Genomic DNA, 24711 nt, shown 5'->3' on the forward strand with positions numbered 1-24711 from the left:
GGAGTGGGAGAGGGAGAAGCAGGCTTCCCGCGGAGCAGGGAGCCCGACGTGGGGCTCCATCCCAGGACCCTGGAACCATGACCTGAGCCGAAGGCAGACACCCAATGACTGAGCCACCCAGGTGCCACCAAAAATTTCTTCTCTTTAACTTTGTTTATAAACAAAGGTTAAGTTTATTTAGAGATGTAAAACCTCAGAGAGACCGACATCTTAGAAAAACATTTGTTTAACCTAGGTCAGGGAATGGATCTTTGAAATACTTGGGAAATCCCTACTCCTATCAATGGGGAGGAGGATATGTCCTTGCAAAAACTCAGATGGAATCACCTGTTTCCCTTTTTTCTCTTCTAGGGGTTCATTTTTCTTTGTAGTGGTCATTTTATTGTCATGCTTGTTTCTTATAAAGTTTTAACATAGGAACATTTCTTCTCTCCTCATCACAGACTTCCAGATTGCAAGTATGTTAGAATTTAGGTGAAACCAGTCTTGTTAGAGATTTTGAGAAATTGACTTTGACGTCAAGTGGTAATGACGTTTTTGGGTTTTGTGGTCCACTTTATTTTTTGTTTTAGTTGTTGTTGTAAGTAAACTCTGCCCCCGACATGGGGCTCAAACTCACAACACCAAGATCAAGAGTCATATGCTCTACCGATTGAGTCAGCTAGGCACCCCAGTATAGGTCCACTTTACATCTTTTTAAATTGTATGTGGGTTGGGGGCGCCTGGGTGGCTCAGTCGTTAAGCGTCTGCCTTCGGCTCAGGTCATGACCCCAGGGTTCTGGGATCGAGCCCCACATCGGGCTCCCTCCTCAGTGGGAAGCCTGCTTCCCCCTCTCCCACTCCCCCTGCTTGTGTTCCTGCTCTTGCTCTCTCTCTCTCTGTCAAATTAAAAAAAAATAAACAAAAAAAATTGTATGTGGGTTAAGTAGGTTTGGGTAAAAGTTCATCCTGCTTCTTTATTTATTTTAAAAATCTATTTATTTATTCTAAGAAGCATGTGAGGTGGGGGGAATCAGGCAGAGGGAGAGGAAAAAATCTCAAGCCGACTCCCCTCTGAGTGTGGAGCCTGACCCAGGGTGGGGGGAGGGCGCTCGATTTCACAACCCTGAGATCATGACCTGAGCTGAAATCAAGAGTTGGATGCTCAACCTACTGAGCCACCCAGGCACCCCAGTTCATCCTGCTTCTTTAATGATAGTATTTAATGACCTAAGTGTGTATATTAATCTTCTCTTGTTCCTTCAGGGGCTGCCTACTGTCAGTTTATGGACATGCTGTTCCCTGGCTCCATTGCCTTGAAGAAAGTGAAATTCCAGGCTAAGCTAGAACATGAATACATCCAGAACTTCAAAATACTACAAGCAGGTTTTAAGAGAATGGGTGTTGACAAAGTAAGTAAATTTTACTCTTTCGAAGTTGTTTATTAATTAGTGACTGTTACTAAGGTTGGACATTTTCTACCCTCCCCCGCCCCCACCATTTATATAATTACCTTTTCTCCAGGTAAAATAGGATTTACTGGGAGCAGCATTTCTCTGTACCCTCCTACCCCTGGTTCCCTTGCTGTCTTCTTTCTTTATTTTGAAGTTACTAGTGTCTGGAGGAATCAGCCTGTAAATCTGTACTCAGAATTTTTTTTTTTTTTTAATAATACTGTCTAATCTTTATTAGTCTGAGATCTAAATCCTTTTTATCTCTGGATCTACTTTTGTAAAGCATACCATATGGTAGAATAAGTAGTTCTAATAGAGAAGATTCTAGAAATACTTGCTTTTTATAGTAGGATACAAGGAACATCCCTTATGTGTGCTGTCAAGTTCCCTTTTGCCCCTAAGGATATTTGAAAGTACCAGAAACATAGCCCACTAGGCTTCATTAGGACAAATATTATCTCTGTTTTAATAGATAATGAATTAACGCAAAATTTAGCAGTTTCACTCCCATTAGAATGGTTTATTCTTTTTTTTATAAGATTTTATTTATTTACTGAGAGAGAATGCAAAGGGGGAGAGGAGCAGAGGGAGAGAGAGAATCTCAGACTCCATACCGATCGTAGAGCCTGATGTGGGGCTCTCTCTTATGACCCTGCGATCATGACCTAAGCCAAAATTAAGAGTTGGATGCCTGACTGACTGAGCCACCCAGGTGCCCCAGAGAATGGTTTATTCTTTTAAGCCTTTTTTGGGGGAAATGTTTTTTAGTAAAGCTTGTAATCACCCCCTAGTTATCTTGGTGATGTGTCTGGTCTGTATTTACTTTGAAATCAGTTTTCTTTTAATTTAGTTTTGTCTCTGTATATGAAATATGCATTTGTATTGAACGAATATCATTTAGGTACCAGGCTTAGTTTAAACTAGATGTAGTTTACTTATGTGCAGTAATTTTTCTTTTTATAGAATTGTATTTTATTTTTTTGAACAAGGAAAATTTCTAAAGTACAGAAAAGTAGAGCGAATAGTGTGGTGATCCCCTCATGTACCTCAGTGATTATCAAATGATGGCCAGTTTGTTTCAGATATCCCTTTACCCCACCTGCTATACTCAGGGATTATTTTTTTATTTTATTTTTTTTTAAAGATTTTATTTATTTACTCATGAGAGACAGAGAGACAGAGACAGAGACAGAGGCAGAGGGAGAAGCAGGCTCTCCATGGAGCAGGGAGCCCGATGCGGGGCTCGATCCCAGGACCCTGGGATCATGACCTGAGCCGAAGGCAGACGCTTAACCGACTGAGCCACCCAGGCGTCTATACTCAGGGATTATTGAGAAGTGAGTTCCAGATAACATTTTGTTTATAAATGTTTCAGTATCATACCAATTTTTTTTTACAAATTTTTTTGAAGATTTTATTTATTTATTTGACAGAGAGAGATCACAAGTAGGCAGACAGGCAGGCAGGCAGAGGGAGAGGGAGAAGCAGACTCCTCACTGAGCAGGGAGCCCGATGTGGGACTCGATCCCAGGACCCTGGGATCATGACCTGAGCCGAAGGCAGACGCTTCACTGACTGAGCCACCCAGGCGCCCCACAAAGTAATTTCTTAAAATTATACTTATTTGCTCAGAGGAGTGGATATAGTTCAAAATATTACGTATATTAGTTTTTATAAAAATACCATTGCAACTGGAATCCTTGACGAGTTAAAAGATAGTTAAACTCTTCCTGACAGTCCAGCAATTTGAAGTAATACCTGATAAGTATCCTTGTACAATAAGAAAGTTTACAGGGTTATATTTTAATAGGACTGGAATTACTTGAAAAACATACCAGGGGCACCTGGGTGGCTCAGTCGGTTAAGCGTCTGCCTTCGGCTCAGGTCATGATCCCAGGGTCCTGGGATCGAGCCCCTCATTGGGCTCCCTGCTCAGTGGGGAGCTTGCTTCTCCCTCTCCTTCTTCTGCTCCCCCTGCTTGTGCTCCTGCGTGCTTGCTCTCTCTGTCTCTCTCTCAAATAAATAAAATCTTTTTTTTAAAAGATTTTATTTATTTGACAGAGAGACACAGCGAGAGAGGGAACACAAGCAGGGGGGAGTGGGAGAGGGAGAAGCAGGCTTCCCGCGGAGCAGGGAGCCCGATGCGGGGCTTGATCCCAGGACCCTGGGACCATGACCTGAGCCGAAGGCAGATGCTTAATGACTGAGTGACCCAGGTGCCCCAAATAAAATCTTAAAAAAAAAAAAACATACCATTTTGTAGAAATCTGTTGTGGGACAAATTATGTACCTTGACCTATTTTTAAGACAATTTTTTTTCCTTTTTTTTTTTTTTTCTGGATAAATTTTTTTTCCAACTTTATTGAGATATGATTGATAAGACCGAATTTTCTTTAACACAGTTCATTGTAGATACCTGTGGTTGGTTTGTGCTCTGGGTTTCCTACTTTGTGACGGGCATTGTGGCCATGCAAGCTGCCTGGGAGATTTACTCTTTTTCAGTGGAATGACATGTTTTATTATGTGCTTGGATGTGTGTATGTGACTAATATATGATTTGTGTTCTTTCGCATTTCTGATTCCTTTTGATGGACTGGGAGGTGGGTTGGCAGGTCTAAGTACTTTGTGGAAGGCGAACTGATTGAAACTTGCTCTATAAACTTTTCAGGGCTTACTTAGCACTAAGTTCTTGCCTCTAAAAATTTTTTTTCTCCTTTTGGCAGAGCTTTATACTGATTTGATGCATGGACAAGTTTGGTGCTTGCCAAAAACCTCTTGCTTTGGGCTAAATAGTCTTGATATTTTTCTGCAGATAATTCCTGTGGACAAATTAGTAAAAGGAAAGTTTCAGGACAATTTTGAATTTGTTCAGTGGTTCAAGAAGTTTTTTGATGCAAACTATGATGGAAAAGACTATGACCCCGTAGCTGCCAGACAAGGTCAAGAAACTGCAGTGGCTCCCTCCCTTGTTGCTCCAGCTCTGAACAAACCGAAGAAACCTCTCAGCTCTAGCAGTGCAGGTAAAACTACAAAACAAAAATGCCATTTCCAAATAATAGTATTCTAGGTATTCATTCAGTCATTCATTCATTCAACCTTCAACCAGAGGGTTTTGAGCAGCCATAGGCTTAGGGAGAATAAAGAGTGCAAGCAGTCCCAGCCATGTGGCAAGATCATGGATTGTGGCATCAGGCAGACCTGTGTTTGTTCTTAGGTCTCTGTAGCCCTGTTTAAGCCACTTTATCTCTCCCCCCCCGCCCCCCCGCCCCGGTTTCTTCCTCTGTAAAATGGGAATTTCAATACTTGCCCCAGAGGGTTGTTCTTGAGGCCTGAATGAGTTACTCTATGTAATTTTTGCCAGTACTCTTTAGTTGTTTGGGATAGAAATTCCTCAGGTTAGCTCACAAAAGGGAGCTTTAGTTTGAACACAAGGACTTTTTTCACGGGGCCCTGGGATGGGAAGTTATAACCAGACCTCAACACCCAGGAACTGAAGGAGATTTCTAGGTCTCTTAGGGACTGTGCTTGGCTCTCTGCATCATCATTCTGTCTGCCGACCAGCTTCCTGTGCTTACTGTGGCTTCCCTGCCCTCCCTAAAATTTGAGCTGCTAAGTGGCTTTGGCTTGCTATGATGCCAGCAGAATCTGGGAGGCAGTTTTTAGAGACCTCCTCTAAAAGATTTTGGCCTGGTAGGTTTCCCAAAACCTGTTTGCAGTCATGTATTCGTAGAACATGTGTATACTTCAGGGCAGGGCAGATGTTCTACAGATGCTAACGCCTCCTTTTCCAGAAGGTGGAAAGAATATTAGTTAAGGTCCCATAGTACCTTTTTTTTTTTTAAGATTTTATTTATTTATTTGACAGAAAGAGACACAGCGAGAGAGGGAACACAAGCAGGGGGAGTGGGAGAGGGAGAAGCAGGCTCTCTGCGGAGCAGGGAGCCCGATGGGGGCTCGATCCCAGGACCCTGGGATCATGACCTGAGCCGAAGGCAGACGCTTAACGACTGAGCCACCCAGGCACCTCAAGGTCCCATGGTACCTTTAGAGAGAGGCTGATCCATCTGCTAGGTAGAGAGGGACATTGTGTACTTTTTAATTTTCATAGCTTTATTGAGATATTGTGTATGTGATAGGATTCACTTGCCGTACAGTTGACTCATTTAGAATGTACAGTTGAATTCTTTTTAGTGTATTCACAGATACGTTCAACTATCACCACAACCAGTTTTAGAATGTTTTTATTACTCCCTAAAAGAAACCTCGTATGTGTCCCATAGTGGTCACTTCCCATTTTCCCCCAGCCCTTCCTCTTCCCCTCAACCCCAGGCAACCACTAATCCACTTTGTCTGTGGATTTACCTATTCTGAATGTTTCACACAAATGGGGTCATAGAATATGTGGTCTTTGTGTCTGGCTTTCATTCATTTAGTGTAATGTTTTCAAGGTTCATCCATGTTTTAGCACCTGTCAGTACTTCATTTTTTTTAATGGCTGAGTAATACTCCATTGTATGGCTATACCACATTTTATTTTAATTTTTTATTGGGGGGGGGCAGAGGGAGAGGGAGAGAAAGAATCTTCAGCAGACCCATGCCCAGTGCGGAGCCTGATGGAGGGCTCGCTCTCACAACCCTGAGATCATGACCTGAGCTGAAATCAAGATGCGGACGCTTAACTGGCTGAGCCACCCAGGTGCCCCCACATTTTATTTATTCATCAGTTGATCACTTGGGTTGTTTCCCCTCTTGAGCTGTTAGGAATAATGCTGCTTTGAATATTCTTATACAAGTTTCTGTGTGGGCCTATGTTTTCATTTCTCTTGGGTATAAATCCAAAGGTATACATTTGTGGGGCACAATTCTTGGGTCATATGGTTCCTCTGTTTAACCTTTTACAGAACCACCTGACTCTTCTCCAGAGTGGCTGCACTGTTTTTATATTCTCATCAGCAGAGTGTATGAGGGTTCTGATTTCTCCAAATACTGAGTGCTTAGCTTCCTAGAATGGGGAATCTGTGTAGATGCTGGTAACAGGCAAGTGGAGACTTGCAGTAAGCATTTGATCTTGGGGATAAACATATACTAGAGATCGTCCAGAGGAAGTGCCTGTACCTGTGGGTGAAAGGCCTTATGGTTATTGAACATTTTGGGGTGTCAGGAAGGTCAGATATTTCTGAGCCTGGCATCATGTACAGTTTTACAAAATGATTGCTAAATGATTAAAATCACGAATGATAAATACACCTCAAGGTAGCCCGTTCTTGATTATTCTTGTTTTAATTTTATTACTCTTTCCTTAACTTTGTCAGCTTTTGGCTCTACTCATAGAGAAGTTTGTAAGTCCTAGTCAGGGCGCTGCTTTCCTCTCCTAAGCCTCCTAACCACCTTCTAAAAGGTGAGCAAGATGCGGGTTTTGAGGTAATGAGTGATAAGAGCAGTCTCTACCATCCTCCTCTTCCTAAGCCAAGGAGTTTGAGGTTCTAAGATGGGGGGCATCTTACCTTCCAGATGGGAAACGTTGGGCACCCGGCAGCAGCTGGGACTGTGAGCCCACTCCTGGCATGAAGTTTGCCTTTGCTCCACGAAGTTGCCCTCTTTGTGGATTTGGTTGGAGTTAGGTTAAGGTAGATTGCGCCAGAATGACTGTGTCTCTTTCAGATGATAGTCCTCTTTACCCCAGCGGAAAAAAGACCTCACAGAGGGACTCCTTCCCAGCACAAAAGATGGTGGCTAAAATTGGTACTTAACTCCACTGCCATAAAAACCACTTCAGGCAAACACGGGAGTGCTGTCTTGCATGCTGGGCTCTCTACGTTGGGTCCCTTCACTGCATTGATGTGGAGGGCAGTTGGTCACAGCCTCCTCTTGTCTGGTGGGTTTTTTTGTTTTATAGTTTCTCCTCTTAAAAAAAGCTCTGCTCCTCTCTCAGCTCCACAGAGGCCCATTGCAACACACAGAACTACTGCAACCCCTAAGGCTGGCCCGGGTGTGGTGCGAAAGAATCCTGGTGTGGGCAACGGGGATGACGAAGCAGCTGAATTGATGCAGCAGGTAGGCACCTCCTCTGTCCGAGACAGGAGTCACTTCAGGAGAAAGGATGCTTGGCAACACTGACCACGGGAGGCCTGTCTGTGTTCTTGGAGGAAGGCCTGCCTTGTCCGCCTGCTGAAGCAGTCCTCGTGATTTGTGAGCACTTTGGGTGCTGTGTGGGGAGTGGGAGTGTGGAGGTGCAGGTGGAAGAGCGGGATTGGGCGTCTCTAAGATGTGTTAGTATGACAGAAACCGATGTCCTGGGAAACCCGCCCGTGCAGTAGAACCCTGTCAGAGATCTCTGGAACACCTCTCAGGGTTCTGTGCGATTCAGAGAGTGTTTCTTGAATTTGGGTCTGACAAAAGATAAAGGAGAGTTCCTTTCTTTTCTTTTCTTTTTAAAGATTTTATTTATATGAGAGAGAGCACATGAGAGGGGGGAGGGTCAGAGGGAGAAGCAGACTTCCTGCTGAGCAGGGAGCCCGATGTGGGACTCCATCCCGGGACTGCCAGGATCATGGCCTGAGCCGAGGGCAGTCGCTCAACCAACTGAGCCACCCAGGCGCCCAAGGAGAGTTCCTTTCTAAATAGTAAATAAAAAGAAGATTCCACGGTGTCTGTGCTGAAATCCTGGGTCACTAAGAGATCCAAATTAGAGTGGAACTGGTATGGAAAACCTGTTATTGCTCTTCTGTTTTTATTCTGTGATTTGAAATGTATGCTTCAGGATTAGTTAAATATCCTGAAGGTACTTAGCAGAGGTCTCTGTGGATCTGAACAACATTTAGACTTAGACATTTTTTCACCAACCCTTATAGTTTTGTTTGTTTGCTTTTGGATGATTCTCTTGATTAACTCCAGTTTTAAAATCAGGGATGCCCTATGATTCCTGTGTGTTTGGGATTGAATCCTTTCACTTTCCTGAAAGCTAGTGCCAGGGGTGGGTGACCATCCTGGACTTCATCTTGTACTCTGTAGGAGAAGATGCAGCAGGTTCTGTGGGGCTCCTGCTCTGGGCAGTAGTGTCCTGTGTGATGGGGCACAGGCTTTGGGTCGTGTGGATTTGGGGATTTTCCTGGCTCTCCCGCTTCTCCTTGGGGCAAGTCAGTTAACCTCTCTGAACTCACTGTGTTGAGTGAAGTGGGGCTAATACTTTGCTCGTGGTAGTTGAGCGGATTACATGAGCTGATGTCATGTCAGGTCCCTGGAGAGTGGTATCTGGGATAAAAGGGGAAAATGGCAGTGGATAAAAGACAGTTGTGATTATTACAGTTCTTGTCCGTGGTCTTGATAGAGCAAAATAGATTCTGAAGTATCTTTTTAAAAGTTCACGGGAGTCCGATTGTCTTCACAGATGTTAATAATAAATTAAAATAATGGACGTTTTTAGAGTGGTTTGCCATTGTTCTAGTGAGTACTTCACTTTTGCATTAGCCCTGTGAGGTCTCACAGACAGGGACAGTGTGTCTGGGGAGGTTAAATGACCTGCCTGGAGGGTTGAGCCAGCTGCCCCAGCCCTGCCTCTGGAGTACTTGGGCTTGTGCAGGGTTTCTTTTTTTTTTTTTTTTTTTTTTTAATATAAAGGATTTTTTAAGGTTCTCTCCAGGTTGCCAGAGTCCTTACCTGTAACACCCTGGTACTGACTCCCTTGGCTCATTTACCTGATCTCTCTGGCCCCTTGGAAGTATTTGAATTTGTGGCCCTTGACAAAGGTGTGGAGGTCTGGGAGACATGACTGATGTGGGGAATAGAGCCAGACAGGCTTCTTAAGGCAAGAGGACAGCAGTGTATTCTACACGGGTTACCTCGTGGTGTCCGTTTCTGTAGGAGATCTGCAGCGATTCTACAGTCTTAAGGCATCCTGGAGAAGTTTACTTTGAGTTGATTTGAGTCCAGAGCAGTACTGTTCAAAAGAAATAGAATGCAAACCAGAAATGTGAGGCACATAACATAATTTAAAATTTTCTAGTAGCCACGTTAAAAAAAAAAGTGAAAAGAAACACATGAAATTTTTTCTAATAACCCGTTACCCAGTGCATCTAAAGTGTTATCATTTTAACATGTAATCAATACAAATAATCATCAATGAGCTACTTTATGCTTGAAGACTAGGTTTTTGAAATCCAGTGTGTATTTAATATTTACTGCCTGTCTCAATTGCATTGGCCACATTTCAAGTACCCAAATAGCCGCTTGTGGCTCCTAGCTACTCTGCTGGCCAGTGCAGGTCGAAAGCATTCTCCTTGGGTTTCCTTGGTTATAGCTATTACTTTACTACAAGAGAAGGTTTAAGAGTGGCATTGATTACTAGCCACAGAGTTTTAATAACCTCATAGGTAAGCATTTAGAGGAGTGGGGAGTGAAAGCCGGTGACTTATTAGTGTATACTAATTGTTTCTTGTAGATGCGTACTTATTGAATGATATCACGGAGGAATGCTGCTTTGGCCCCTCAGGTGGGGCCCAGAAGGCTGGGTTCTGGTGCCCTTGATGATGTGTAGGACAAGGAAGTTGGAGTGGGTTTGTGAACCATGAGTGATGGACTCCAAAGTGTAGTAAGCTGTTTTGACCTCCCTTTACTCCTAAGTCACTAATGGGATTAGAAGGCCTCTTCCCTGGCTCTTGGATCTTAGAACTCAAGATTTAAGGCAGCTTCCTACTGCTGGGGTTGGTCAGCTCTTGCCCCACCCCACCCCCCAAAAAAAGATTTATTTATTTATTTTAATGAGAGTGTGAGTGTGAGCTGGGGGAGGGGCAGAGGGAGAGAGAGGATCTGAAGTGGACTCCACGCAGAGCCCAGTGCGGGGCTTGATCTCACTACCCTGAGACCATGGCCTGAGCTGAAATCAAGTCAGACACTTAACTGACTGAGCCACCCAGGTACCCCAGCTCTTGCCCTTCTATCCTCTCTCATACTCCACTTTGGGACTGATAGTTTATTTATGTGTGTGTGTGTATATATATATATGTTTATTTATTTGTTTATAGTATATTTATTTTATTGAAATTCTCAGTTATTTGTAAAAGGGGATTTCTGTGGTTGGTAAAGGAAGGGTTGAAAGTCTTTTTAGAACCTTGATTCTGGTTTGGTTGGTTCAGGCCTTTGATGATGAACATTGAAATTAAGTAATGGACAGAATGGTCCTGGTGGTTCTGGACACCTGTTCTCATCTCTGGATGCTTCTCGACTGCAGCTTATGAAGGGGGAGTGTTCTTCCGCCCTGGCATAGGACTTGATCCTTTTGGCTATGTCTCGCTTCTTTGTGAGGCCGTGGGGGAGCTAAAGAAGCTGTTTGCTTCAGTTTTTGCCACTAGTTCAGAAGGTTGGACTAGTCTGTGGTGCCTTTTTGGCTCTCAGAATTCCCTGCTTCCCAAATTGTTCTCAGTAGCTGCACCTTTGATTTCCTGGCTTGGCCTTCCCTGTGGCCCCAGACTCTGTGTCCCGTGAGGATTTTATGCTGCATGGTATGCCATGTAATTTGTATTTCAGTGAGAGTTAAATCAAATTCACATGTCATAGAGTTGAATATACTGGAATGAAGATGTGCTCTGTGCTTAAAATACACAAAGGGCCATGAGAGTTCTTATGACATTGATTACTCTTGGCTAGATAAGAGTCCTGGCCTAAGCACTGAGATTTATTTCTTCACTGCCCTGTTATGGGAATTAGAGCCCCTCAGCAGGGTGCCTGGAGGATCCTTTAGCACGAGTGGTGAGCTGACGAGATGCTTGGTGGAACATGCTGGGTCTGCTCCCTGCCTCTGTGTCTTCTCTCCCTTTTGAAACTCTCTTGGGAGAGAGACCAGGCCAGGACCTTCTCCTCTTCTTTTGAGTCATGGATTACTCCCCCCATCCCCAACATAAGGCGGCCCCGTGAGAACCACTGAGTTCTCCATGCCCAGGTCGCTCTCACTTCTAGCTGTCTTTGGCTAACAGTAGTCATCTTTAGTCAGTCTTCCTCTCCTGCCTTGGCATTTCTATCCTGCTTCTCCAGACCAGACCCTCTCTTTCCATTGACCTCCACAGGCAGAAAGACTGGATTTCACTGACCAGTGCCCTGGTAAGGACTCGGTTTATGCTTGTCAGCCACTTTGCTGGGCTGGGTTGTGGGTTCTGCATCTGTATTTGTCTCAGGATCCCAGAGGTTTTTCTCCTTGATCTTTTCTCAAACCCTGAGAAGTTCCTCATGATTCCTGGTGTAGCCTGCCTCTTCCTGGGAGGTGTTATAGTCAAGGTGGCCACAAACAAGCCTACGTTATTTATCTGGAGCTGAAGAAAACTGATATTAAACAAAAGTGGGTTTTGGTCCATGGTAGAGAGTGTGATGGAAGACCTTGTCTCCGTTTGGCTTAATAGTTTGTCTGATATGGTATTGATACATAAACGCTGAATATCTCGCCCTTTACAATGTCTTATGCAGGTCAACGTATTGAAACTTACCGTCGAAGACTTGGAGAAAGAAAGAGATTTCTACTTTGGAAAGCTAAGGAACATTGAATTGATTTGCCAGGAGAACGAGGGGGAAAACAACCCAGTATTGCAGAGGATTGTGGACATTCTGTATGCCACAGATGTACGTGTGGACATGAGGATATTTTCTTGCCATTTTGCCATCTAAGACAAAGTAAATTTTATCTGGTTGGTTTTAGCAAACTCAGTGCTGGTGCTTGTCGTGTTCCAGGAGAGCATTCATCAAAAGACTTTCACTTTGCCCTGTCAAAGTCATCCAGAGGTCACCTCTGCTCAGCCTCAGCCTCTGCTTTGAGGTCTGTGAGCCTTTGAGGCAGGAATAGGACAAGGAGGTGGCTGGCTTGCCCTGCCTCTGTGGTTTATGTCCACTGATAGGTGATGAGTGCCACAAAATGCTCTTAACCCCACCATCTCTACCCCCTGCAACTTGGACCTCTCAGCTCCATTTTATCAGGGCCCCAGGCCTGACCTGGGAACCAGGTTCCTGGCCCCTTTTTGATGTCCCCTGCCTGTAGCTGTCAGATTGTATCTTTGTTCCTCCTCCCCAGGAGTGTGCCTGGTTTCCATTTCCTCACAGTACTTTATGGTCAAGTTCCCCGGGATCCATGTATATTATTACACAGCTGAATCTGCTGATATTAATCATGACATGCTAGCTGATCAGGGGAGACTGATTTTCCCTACATTTAGGATTTGGTATCTTGCTGTGTCCATTGTTTAATGGCTTTGCTTATTTATAAATCTGCACACCTAGTACGGTCTGTAGGATCAAGCTACAGTGTTACTTCTTAAGTGTTTTATGGTATGTATAGCAGTATACAAATATAAGGAAATATTAATATTGTCATTAACACTGTTCTCTAAATATACCAAGTGAATTTCGGGGGATGAAGACGGATGATTGAAAAGATGATACTTTGTTCAGTAAACCCTTATTCTGGGCTGCTCTTTGCCAGCTTCAATGAAAACAAAGATGATGAAGATACTTGGTCTAGTCTGAGTATTATTTTAGTGGAGTCCTATCTTAAGTAAATTCAGCTATAGAGATTTAGTTGAAAAAAAATAAGATGGTGGTCGAAGGGAAAGTCTGATTTTTATGGTGTGTAGCCGTTACTAGATGCCAGAATGCCCTAGAGGGAGCGTGAGGTGGGAGCTGCGAATCGGCTGTATTCCCATGCCACTAATATTGGATCAGTCTTGGTGGCTACTGTGGGTATTGTGAGTATTTTGGGTAAACCCACAGCACCCACAATGGCATTCATGGTCCTTAAGTGCGATCAGAGGAGGGCGTAAAGAAAAGCTGGCTGTATAGACAGTTTATTGAGAGGAGATGGCATGGTACTGAACTTTCATGACGACTTCAGGGATTTTTGAGGGTATATATATATATATATTTTTAACAATCTTACTGAGGTAGAATTGATGTAATGAACTGTACCTATTTAAGTACAACTTGATGATGTGTGAAATCGTCATCATAATCAAGACATATTTAAGAAATCAACTTTTGAGGGTAAATTTCTGCTTAGTTTTTGCCTTTTGTGAGATGTTTCCACTGTCTGATAAAGTGGTGGTCACGTGGCCTTGTGCTATTAAACGTCAAGTGTGTGGTAGAGACAGGAAGAGCCGTTGACTTTGAGAGGCTGTAAATATGAGGAAAGTGGCCCCACAGTAGAAACTGATCCTTCATTTGGTGCTGAGTAATAGCTTTCCCCTCTTGTTTTCCCGTTTTAGGAAGGCTTTGTGATACCTGATGAAGGGGGCCCACAGGAGGAACAAGAAGAGTATTAATGGCCTGGACCAGCAGAGCAACATCCGAATTCTTCACTCCAAATCATGTGCTTAACTGTAAAATACCCCCTTTTATTATTCTTAGAGGACTCACTGGTTTCTTTTCATGAGCAAACAGTACCTCTTCTTAAAGTGCACTTTGCAGAAGTTTCACCCCTTTTCCAATGAGTTTGAGTTAGGAGCTTTTACCCTGTAGCAGAGCAGTATTAACATCTAGTTGGGTCACCTAGGGAACAAAGAGGCTGACCATGGGGCTCACCGTGTGGACGCTGGTAACACTGATTGCTGGAGAAGGTGTTTTTATGTGATACTCTGAGGTGGAAACCTCAGTAGAGAAATGTAAAGACTGATTTGAATTTTAAGCTAATGTGAAATCTTGGCAGAGAACGTTTTAATAAATAAATGCCTTAAGAGTATTTAAAATATGCTTCCATATTTCAAAATATAAAATGTAACATGACAGGAGATTTTACATGTTTGACATTGTATCTGGGAAGGAAGAAGGGCCAGACCTCTGGACCTTCGGAATCTGCTGTTCACAGGCCTTGCAGGGCTGCTTGAATCCTCAAAGACCTAGACCTTGGCCCAAAAGGAAAGTTTAAAAAGTTGCTCTGTAAAGCCATTTGGTGTCCTTGACCAATAGTATCCCTGCTCTAAGAAGTAAGAGGCATTGTTGCCTGGATGAATAGAGGGTGTGTTTCAGCCCTGGGATGTTTGAGTTGAAGAGCTTGAATTTCATTGAACATTTCTCTGATGATTTTTTCCAGTTATCCCTGAAATTTCTATGTATTGTGTTTCTTGGGGAATGAGGTATGTCCAATTTTTAAATCTAACAACTACTTTTGGGGACTTGCCCACATCTCTGGGATTTGAATGGGGGTCGTGTCCCATTTTACTGTCTTTTAAGTTTACATTGAACATGTTTCTCTTCTCTGCTCCCCTCGCCCACTGGGGACTCCTCTTTGGCTCCTTAAAGTTTGCTGCTTAGAGTGTAAGTTCAGCAGGCAGGTGGTCACGCTGCAAGTTCTTTCTGGACTTCTGGCAAAGGGAGTGACCATTGAAGGCCATCGCTACCTTGGGATCTGCAAGGCTGGGTGTTCTCGGTACCTGCTGTCCACCGCCCTCCACTGTTATCGGAATACTTTGCCAGTGCACTAATCTCTTTGGAGATAAAATTCGTTAGCGTGTTACTAAATGTTAATTTTCTTTTGCAGAAGATACAGTACCGTGTCTGAATTAATTATTAATATTTAAAATATTTCATTCCTTAACTCTTCCTCATTTGCTTTGCCCCTAGCCTGTTCAGCTCCTTTGTTTGGCAGAATTCTGCAAAATGTGTGTCACCCACTACTGAGATTGTTCAGTCCCTGATGTATTTGTATTGATTTGTTCCTGGTGGTAGCTTGTCCTAAAATGTGTGTAGAAAGCAGATATTTTATGATAAAATTGTTGTGTAGTGCATGCTCTGTGTGGAATTCAGAGGAAAACCCAGATTCAGTAATTAACAATGCCAAAAAATGCAAGTAACTAGCCATTGTTCAAATAACAGTGGTGCTATTTCTCTTTTGTGGCCTTTTAGACTTTTGTTGCCCTAAAATTCCATTTTATTGGGAACCCATTTTCCACCTGGTCTTTCTTGACAGGGTTTTTTTCTACTTTAAACAGTTTCTAAATAAAATTCTGTATTTCAAGAGTGTCATGTCTTCTGAAATTTGTCTTGTCCTGGGTATATTCTTTTAGGTTCAAATGGTAAGGTACCGATTCTTCTTTCTTATATTCAGAGTGATCTTTTCAGTCTTTCACTGTTTTTTCAAATGTACTTATTTCTAAGCCTGTTCCTTTTTTCTCCGTTCTTCACATTTCTCAGTCTCCTGCTGTTAGACATTCTCATGTTACTGTGAGAGGTCTTTGAGAAGTCCAAGGCTTGGCCCCGCAGCCTTGAAGCCTTTTCAGGCGGATTCCTCCTGAGAACTGCAGCAGGACAGTGCTTGCTGGGTACCATGGGGAGATACTTTCCCCCCCCTCCCCTGAAAGTATGTTTCAAAGGCAGTGAACACAGTCTGAATCTATGAAATAACCTGAAATTGTCATCATTTTCCCCTCCCTTTTAAAATTCTATGCTATAAGAAATGAGTTCAAAAGGAGACTTGCTGCCATTTTCAGTATGAAATAAAGTTAAATGGGTAGGAGGTAGTTTCTGTATGATCTTTAGGGTTCTTGCCACAATTATGGATGCTCTGTAAACCCAACTTGATGATTTTGCCTAGGGTTAAATCCACGTTACTTCCCCTAGAAATTAGTGGTATGATACCTTTCTTGAAATGTTGTGCACCTTCAGAAGGAATTTGACACCCCATGTGTTGGCAGTCTACAAGAAGATACCTCCAGGCATGCTTGGAGTTGGTGAAGACACTATAGGGTAATGTCAACTAAGAAGTTACCTTGGAAGGAGTGAAGCTGATCCTCTCTGTACCTCTGGCCTAAGTCTATTGACCTTGTTCTTTAGGCTGAGGCCTATAAAGTCTTGATAGGACTAGTTCAGGTTAGGTCACTTGGTGCAGTTAACTTGAATAAGCTGTTTGGTTTGCTTGGCGAGTTCTCTGTTGCTTGAGGAAAGGTAAACACATGGGTCCTCTGGCTGGATTGGGATTTATGATTCACTCAGGCTGGTGGTCCTCAAACTAATGGGCTTCAGAATCACCTGGGGAACTTGACTGACATATTTCTGAAGTCCATCTCCAGAAATTGAGTTGGAAGATTGAAAATCTGCATTTTACTATGTACCTCAGGCGACATGGGCTTGATGTAGCCCTCAGACTTGTACTTTGGCCTTACATACGTGCCTACAAGTTCAAGTCTGATTCTGATGGGGGAACATCAGATTTGAGTCCTTGCAGGTCCCTCCTAACTTTGTGACTTCTCAGCTAATTGATCTCTCTTGTTCTGACCTGCAAAGTGGGGATGATGATGTTGGCTGAAGTGCCTCACTCACTGGGTACTTGTTGGGATCAGTATGAGCTGCTAGAAAAAGCAGCCACAACGTTAGAAAGACCCGCATAGGTTCTTCAGATCAGCTGACATTCTCTAGAATTTCTAGATCTGAAAAGTTTAGGACAGGGTTTTTGTATCCTGAAAATTCAGGAGGGCACTGCTTAAGATAGGCTTCCAGTACTTTGTAAAATAAGTAACAAGTTCCTTTACTGTTTCTTTTTCAGCTTGGTGGTGGTATTGAGGAGTCCAGCTCCTTTAGGTTTTCAGACTATGATTTTCATCCTGTTTTTCCTGAGGGAAATTGAAGTCTAAACACACATTTCACCATTTTCTTTGAAATGAAGATTCAGTGATTCAGTAATTCACATTCATTGATTTAAAAACTTGTATTTTCTTCAAGGTGTACTCTCTAGAATGTAATATGGTGTTGGACAGGAAGCAGTTTTGCTATAACCAAAGTGACTCTAGAGAAGTTTTTCTTTAAGGAGTATTTTACAAGGTTTGGTATGAGGAGCTCCTTTTGTGATATTTACCACAGTTCACCATAGTCCACAAACACAACCTAGGCTTTAAGCCTGATGAACCTAATGAGATTAGTGCGGGTGACCCAAATCTGGCTGGTGTCAACAGAGAGCATGGAAGTAGAAGTAATGGCTTGAACCACATGAACCTGAGCCTGTGGTCAGTGTTGAGGTAAAATTTAGGACGATGTCCTACTTTTGAGTTCCCACAGTGTAGGTTAACCACCAAAGCCTAGAACTTTGTAGATGGTATCGAGAGAGATTTAGAATTGCAGAGTGATCTGTCAGCAGTTGGCAGTTCTGTCACGTCTTACTTTAAAAATTAAAAAAAAATTCCTCCCTTTTCCTGGTTTATTTGAAGTGTTTTCCCCAGTCTGCAGGCATTGTTGGGATAAGCTGGGTGCAGGCATGAGCAAGAGGAGGAAGAGGAATTTATTCTTTTTACTAACCCTAACCCTAACTTTCAGTTCTGGTTGTAGAATGAGATTTGGGAAGTTGGTAGGTGTGATTCAGCCCATCTGGGTAAGTCTTAACAGAGCTGGCTTTATGGTTCTTCCTAGTTTTCAGTGGGGGCAGAGGGGAGTTTCTAAGATTCAGCCTTAGTGTGTGACTCACAAAATTGCAGTGTAGACTATTAAAGTCCAGGGTTAAGCATACAAGTGGGTAGACTGAATGTATAAAGGGAGTGTGTGGCTTGAGTCCTCTGACCTTTACCAAAATGAATGAGGGAGTCAGTGGGACCAGCAGTTGAGACCACGGTCCTCCTCCAGGCCTGCATCCCAGGTCTCCAGAGCACAGTTTTTCATTGGTTCAGTGGGGAGTGGGCCAAGGATGGTTTCCCCAAGATCTCTTTTGGACCAGAGACAGTTACTTAGGTCTGTGAAAAGCTGATCACAGAAAAGAATGGAGGAGTGCCTAGTTCTGGCAAATGATGCCCCTGGGGCCAGTTTTCATCAGGAGAGGGACAGCTTTGGTTCAGAGAAAAACACGATCTTTCTTAGCATCAGCTGCATACACTTTGTATGTGGAAGTTTGAAAAAATTCTCACTGACAATGAAATTGTAAAGTGTACAATTTCTCTGTGTTTTAATAAAAGTTTTGACTCTAGGGGTGCCTGGGTGGCTCAGTTGGTTAAGCATCTGACTCCCGATTTCAGCTCAGGTCATTTTATTTTTTAGAGAGGGAGAAATAAGGGTGGGGAGGGGCAGAGGGAGAGGGAGAGAAAGAATCCCAAGCAGGCTCCATGGCCAGTGTAGAGCCCAATGTGGAGCCCAGCATGGGGGCTCCATCTCACAACCCTGAGATCATGACCTGAACCAAACTAAGAGTTGGTCACCCAGCTGACTGAGCCACCCAGGTGCCCCTCAGCTCAGGTCTTGATCTCAGGGTTGTGAGTTCAAGCTCTGCATCGAGCTCCACGCTGTGTATGGAGCCTACTTTTAAAAAAAGTTTGTAAAAGAAGCTTTGACAGGAGAAGTAACAAGTAGTTTAACCCGCATTTGGCTGCAAGCTGCAGGGAGAGCTTTGCTAATACAGCAGTCCCACCGTAGCTGCAGAGGAGACATTTCCAAGACCCCCAGTGGATGCCCGAAACCGCAGCCAGTACCGATTCCTCTGTGTCCTACGTTTTTTCCTATACAGACATACTTATGATAAAATAATTTATAAATCAGGCACAGTAAGAGATTAGCAACAACTAATAATAGAACAAGTGGAACAGTATACTGTAATAAAAGGTCAATGAATATGGTCTCTCAGAGGATCTTAGCGTGCCATCCTCCCCCCTTCTTGTGATGATGGGAGATGGTGAAACGTCCACGTGTGGAGGTGAAGTCAGGCGAATGACGTAGGCACTGTGACGTAGTGTTAGGCTACTGCTGACCTTCTGCTTCCAGGCCGCAGTTGGCTGTGGGTGACAGGCCGTGGAGAGTGAATCTGTGGGGAAGGGGGCCTGCTGTACGCCCATCCCCGAACGGCCGTGTAGTACAAGAGTCTAGATATGCTGCACTGGGATCTGCTGTGGCTTATCCTAGTTGGGTTTGAGTGACCTGCAGGTTCCTTTCCTCCCTTCCTTGCTCACCAGTAGTTTTACTACGTTTGTATTCATAGTTCTCATGTGGGGGCCCTGTTGATTTATTCTGAGGTAGTGCTAGTGATTTTAAGGTCTGTCATACCTCATGGTCCATCTGGATTTTAGCATTCTAAAGGTTTCTAACCCAATACTACCTTTTTTTTTTTTTGTATTTTATATGTTTTTCTATAAAAGGATGGGAGAGTTAAATGTATAATTACATATGACTGCTGTTTTTAGTTTAAAATCTGAATCCTGCATGGTTGAATGGAATAAACTGTGTTTTTTACAGGTAGCTGTAGGCTATCCCAGCTTGCCTCTGTGTGCACCACCCTCCCTATTAATTTTAAAGGCTGAGAGAAGAAGTAATTCAATGTTGAATGAAATAAAAATAATTTAAAAAAATTTCCTAAGAATTTCTACTTCTGTGATTTAATATTTTCCCCCCAGTCCTTAAGAAGTGTTTTCTTTTGGGGGGAGGAGGTGGGTAAGTACTTAATGAAGCACATTGAGAATCTGTTTTTTTTTTTTTTTTTTTTTAAATCATGGTACTTTGAAATCTTTGGCATTTGAACTTGTGTTAAAGATTTATTTTAGAGAGTGTAGGGGTGGGGAGGGGCAGAGGGAGAGAATCCCAGACAGACTCCCTGCTGCAAGTGGGGCTCAACACAGGGGCTCCATCCCACGACCTGAGCTGAAATCAAGAGTTGGATGCTTAACTGAGCCACCCAGGGGCCCTTAGGAGATTTTACTTGTGAACATCTTCCTTCCCACTTCTATTTTTAGTTTTTTGGGTTTTGTTTTGTCTTGTTGTGTCTTTTGGTTTTTTAACCTGAGTTATTGATGGTCATATTTTCATTCTTTTTAGGTGGGAGTTTTCTGAGCTTTCTTTACCTAAAGAGTGGAATGCATCTTAATATTTCCCCCTTTTTCTCCTATTTCTTCCCAGGGAAGGAGAAATATATTTATTATGACAGAATTTAGCATATTTTAGGCTCATATCGAAAAATTGACAAGTGCAGGAATACATAGAAATAGTAACATTGGCCTGGAAAATGAAAGCCAAGAAGAGTGGGAAACAGTCAAATGTGGAACCATTCGCCTTGTTTTCTTTTTTCAGTAAATCCTTCTAGTATTAATACCTAGTTTAATAAAACTGATTTTAAAGAGTTGTACCTTTTATGACATTTCATTGAACCACTCTACTTTTAATATTCTACAGTGTGACAAAATTGTGTCTCCATTATTGATGAAACGGGAGCAGACTTCTTTTTTTGTATGTTGGTGTTGTCTTTGTGGTATAGATCTGGGGAGAATGTCTTGTTTGGTGGTAAATTAACATTTTGGTAACATCTAGGTCACGAAATAGGATTTAACCTGGGTATCTTTAAACCCGGGTATCCATGTCCCTGGTTGAAATCTTCCCAACAGATTTATCTTTGACCAAGTCACCCTGTTGTATTGTGCCATGGACCAAGATTGAACAGTGCTGCATCTAGTCCAGGCCTCTCTGAGGTTAGATCGAAGGACCCCCATCCACAATGCTGTTGTAGCCTTCCTCTTGTCAAAGAATTGGAGCTCACGCAGAGGACAGCATAGAGAGCTGTGCCTTCCGTGTCCCAACTGTGGGGGCCAATTGGCCTTTTGGTTTTGGTGAATCCTCCTTTATAAGGCCCCCTGGCATTTCCCACCGTTTCCGTGGGAGGTGGGCACTGTGCTGTGTATGTCCTACGGGGCATGTTGTACTCATACTTGTCCTGTCTGAGTGTGCTGTAGCTCCTGTTGTTGCTGTAAGCTCAACTTCTATCAATAAAGAGAATGTCTCACATTGGATGAAAGATGGCTGTGTGGTGTGGTTTGTGGGATGGATTCTGATGTTCCGTTTTGTGTTCTGCACGTGGAACTGTCTCGTTCTCCTGGTTCTAAACGTGGCCAGCTGACTCTGCGGAAGCCCTCGGAGTTCTGCAGTGACTTCATAGAGGAGCTCCTTGGGACTCCGGGACAGCGCCAAGATGTCTCAGTTGAAATGGAAGTCGAAAACCAGCATACCTCTGTCAAATGTAGCCAGCAAGGTTACCTGGGGAGAACACACTGGTTCAGGGTGAGTGAGGGTTTGGAGTTAACGTCTCCCAAAGATTGGACACACGGGCCCCAAGGTGCATTTGCCTGCAACCAAAGGCTGAACAGGACGGCATCTCTGTTTCCAGGACAGCTGTAACCGTGTTTGGCCTTAAGTCATCTGCCCGTATGAATTCTTACACACCAATTCCGCAAACCAATGATTCTCTTCCCATACCTGGTATGCTCCCCTAGTGGCTGTTCCAATCTCTCCCGTTTCCAGGTTTGTGGCGTGCTCCACCCCGCCACGTCCCCCAGAGCAGGGAAAGGTGAGGGAGCAGATGGAGGCCAATGGGGATGGCTTCTTATCTTAACCTGTTCTCTAATTCTAGATAGAAATTTAATTTTTTTTTAAGATTTTATTCATGAGAGAGCATGAGCAGGGGGAGGGGCAGAGGCAGAGGGAGAAGCAGGCTCCCCACTGAGCAGGGAGCCCAAAGCGGGGCTTGATCCCAGGATGCTGGGATCACTACCTGAGCCAACGCTTAACCATCTGACGCTTAACCATCTGAGCTTAACCATCTGAGCCACCCAGGTGCCCCTAGAAGTTTAATTCTACATCTCAATTTTTTTCCTTCACTAGTAGAGTACTAGTATTTCTCTCTGCTACTTATTCTTACTCTTAACTTTTCTCTTGGGTGTCTCTTGCCCTCAATCAGTATTTTTCCACTTGTTTGGTCCATGAACATACACAGAGAAGGGTGTTTTGGTGAGACACATACTTATCACTCATGAAACTTTTAGTAATTTGAAACAAAAATATTTAAATAGTTGTAAGAATGGTATAAAGAACTCGCATTTGTCCAGATTGTGAACATTTTGCTTTATCATTATACATGTTTGTTGAATTCTTGAGAATAAATTACATTGTACCCTTTTGCCCTTAATACTCGTGTGTGTTAAGAACAAGGACATTCTCTCTTTTTTTTAAGATTTTATTTATTTGAGAGAGAACACAAGTTGTGTGGAGGGGCAGAGGGAGAGGGAGGAGCAGACGCCCCGCTGAGCAGGGAGCCCAGTGTGGGCCCTGATCCCTGGACCCTGGGACATGATCTGAGCTGAAGGCAGACGCTCAACGGACTGAGCCATCCAGGCGCCCCAAGAACATTCTCTCTTATAGCCACAGTACAGTAGTCAAAAACAGGAAACAACATTAATTTGATTATTACCTAAGAACATAGAGTCTCGGGGCGCCTGGGTGGCTCAGTCATTAAGAGTCTGCCTTCGGCTCAGGTCATGATCCCAGGGTCCTGGGATCGAGCCCTGCATCGGGCTCCCTGCTCAGCGGGAAGCCTGCTTCTCCCTCTCCTACTTCCCCGCTTGTGTTCCCTCTCTCGCTGTGTATCTCTCTGTCAAATAAATAAAAAATCTTTTAAAAAGAAAAGAATATAGAGTCCGTGTTCAAATTTCACCAATGGTCCTACTAATGGCCCTTAGAGCCCCCCCCCAGCCCTGACAGCTCTAAATACTGGAGTCCCCTGCCCAAAGTGCTTTGAATCTGATTCTTTGTGGGCCTGTTGCCCAGTGCATAATTTTTGAGGGCAGCCCCTTAGGTTTGAGGTGGCCGTGGAGCAGTGGAGGTGAGGTGTGGCTTGCATGTGGGCTGGGGTGTCTGTCAACCTGCCACCATCCACAAGCCCCTTAACCAGGACGGGTTGAGTGTGGTGGGTGGGCAGAGGACTTGGAAGCTGGTTCTGTCCACACTGCCAAATTCTGGCACTTTGCTGAGGAGTTCAAGAACTGTAAATTTGAAACTGGTTTTCCAGGTTATGGAAAGTATTTGTCAAGGTAGAAGAAGAGAATGTGCTTTATTTAATAGTATATTAACTTGATTTCTAACTACTTAAAACCACTTGCTCTGTGGACCTATATTTGTTCTCTTGTTCTCGGCCCCATAATTGTTAAGGGTAGTCCTGTTTACAAATGTGTGTATGTATGTGTGTGTATGTACACACATGTTCTTATATGTGTAAATACATACCTATTTGTCATTCTTTTATAAAAATTGGCATCGTACTGTGCACTTTTTGCATCTTTTCTTACTTATTACTACCTATTGGAAATCCCTGCTAGTCCTCTGCTGAAGGCCAGGTTCAGCCTTTTGAGTGCTGTGGGGATGTTCTGAGCGCAGGCGTACTGATTCACTCAGCCGCTCCACTTCCATAGCCAATTTGCCTTATTTTTTGCCGCTACGAATGATGCTGCAGCGACCAATCCCAGCCAGTGGTCTTTCACAGATGAGTGATGTAAATCGCTACCCACCACTTGACCTGCTCCACCGAAATAAATCCTAAAGATTGCCATGAATGTTTTTTGAATTAAAAATGGAGAAATGCATGATTTAGACTATAGAAATCCTCCATAATCTCACCTGCCAGAGAAACCACCACTAAATTTGGAGTGTATTTTTCCAGGCTCTGTTTCTATGCATGTGCCAACATATACATACACAATATTCTTTTTTTTTTTTTTTTTTTTAAGATTTCATCTATTTACCTGACAGCACAAGCAGGGGGAGCGGCAGGCAGAGAAGCATGCTCCCCACTGAGCAGAGAGCCTGGCATGGGGCTCAATCCCAGACCCCAGGATCATGACCCGAGCCAAAGGCAGACGCTCAACCAACTGAGCTACCCAGGTGCCCCCATGCACAATATTCTTAACAGAAGTGGATCTATCAATCCACTCCTGCAGCTTTTTCCTCAGTGACCTTTAATGGCTGTGTTCAGTGGCCTTGTCTTTTTCTTACCCTCTCCGTCCACTCTGAGGCTCCCTTCCTCCTGTCTTTTGCATGTTTCCCCTCCTCTTTCTATCCCCTAAATATAGCCAGTCATCAGTTTCAGGCCCCATATTTCCAGGTATTTGTTTCTCATTTCTAATTGGACAGCCCAGCATCACATGCATGAAGCCACTTTCCCTCCTTGCTGCCTTTCCTGGAAATGTTACCCTCAGTTACCCTGGTTCTTGGCTTCCAAATTTCCTTTCCTTTGGCTCCTTTCTCTCCTTTGGTTTTCACATCTGAGCTGCCGCCAAGACAATTTAGGTTGGGACACTGTTGGCCAGTCTTCAATCTTCCCTCCGCTTATGCTGATGAGTTTCCATAATTGCCCTTCATCCTGCTCGGACTCCCTGGCAAAATACTGGAGCTTCTACATTCTGCTTCCATTTTTCTTTCCTCTCTTCTCTCCCACTATTCCTCCCCTCCCCACACCCTCAGGAGCCCTTTGTCAAGCCAGTCTGGCTCATTAGCTCTGTCCCCTGAGCCTGTCTGGGGCTTGACTCTTTCC

General features: G+C 43.6%; 1 protein-coding gene across 1 annotated transcript in view; it reads left to right on the top strand.

The window, feature by feature from the left end:
* The window catches only part of MAPRE1 (microtubule associated protein RP/EB family member 1), a 30424-nt gene extending 15002 nt beyond the window's left edge, over window positions 1–15422 (top strand). Inside the window, exons 3-7 of the mRNA XM_032419583.1 lie at window positions 1246–1391; window positions 4246–4453; window positions 7366–7487; window positions 11886–12038; window positions 13670–15422. Of these exons, the coding sequence (XP_032275474.1) occupies window positions 1246–1391; window positions 4246–4453; window positions 7366–7487; window positions 11886–12038; window positions 13670–13726 (686 nt within the window). The 3' untranslated portion in view covers window positions 13727–15422. The remainder of the gene's footprint in view (window positions 1–1245; window positions 1392–4245; window positions 4454–7365; window positions 7488–11885; window positions 12039–13669) is intronic.
* Window positions 15423–24711: the final 9289 nt, after the last annotated feature.

The sequence above is a fragment of the Phoca vitulina genome, unplaced genomic scaffold, assembly GCF_004348235.1.
Source record: "Phoca vitulina isolate PV1807 unplaced genomic scaffold, GSC_HSeal_1.0 scaffold22, whole genome shotgun sequence".
In the NCBI taxonomy this organism is placed as follows: domain Eukaryota; kingdom Metazoa; phylum Chordata; class Mammalia; order Carnivora; family Phocidae; genus Phoca; species Phoca vitulina.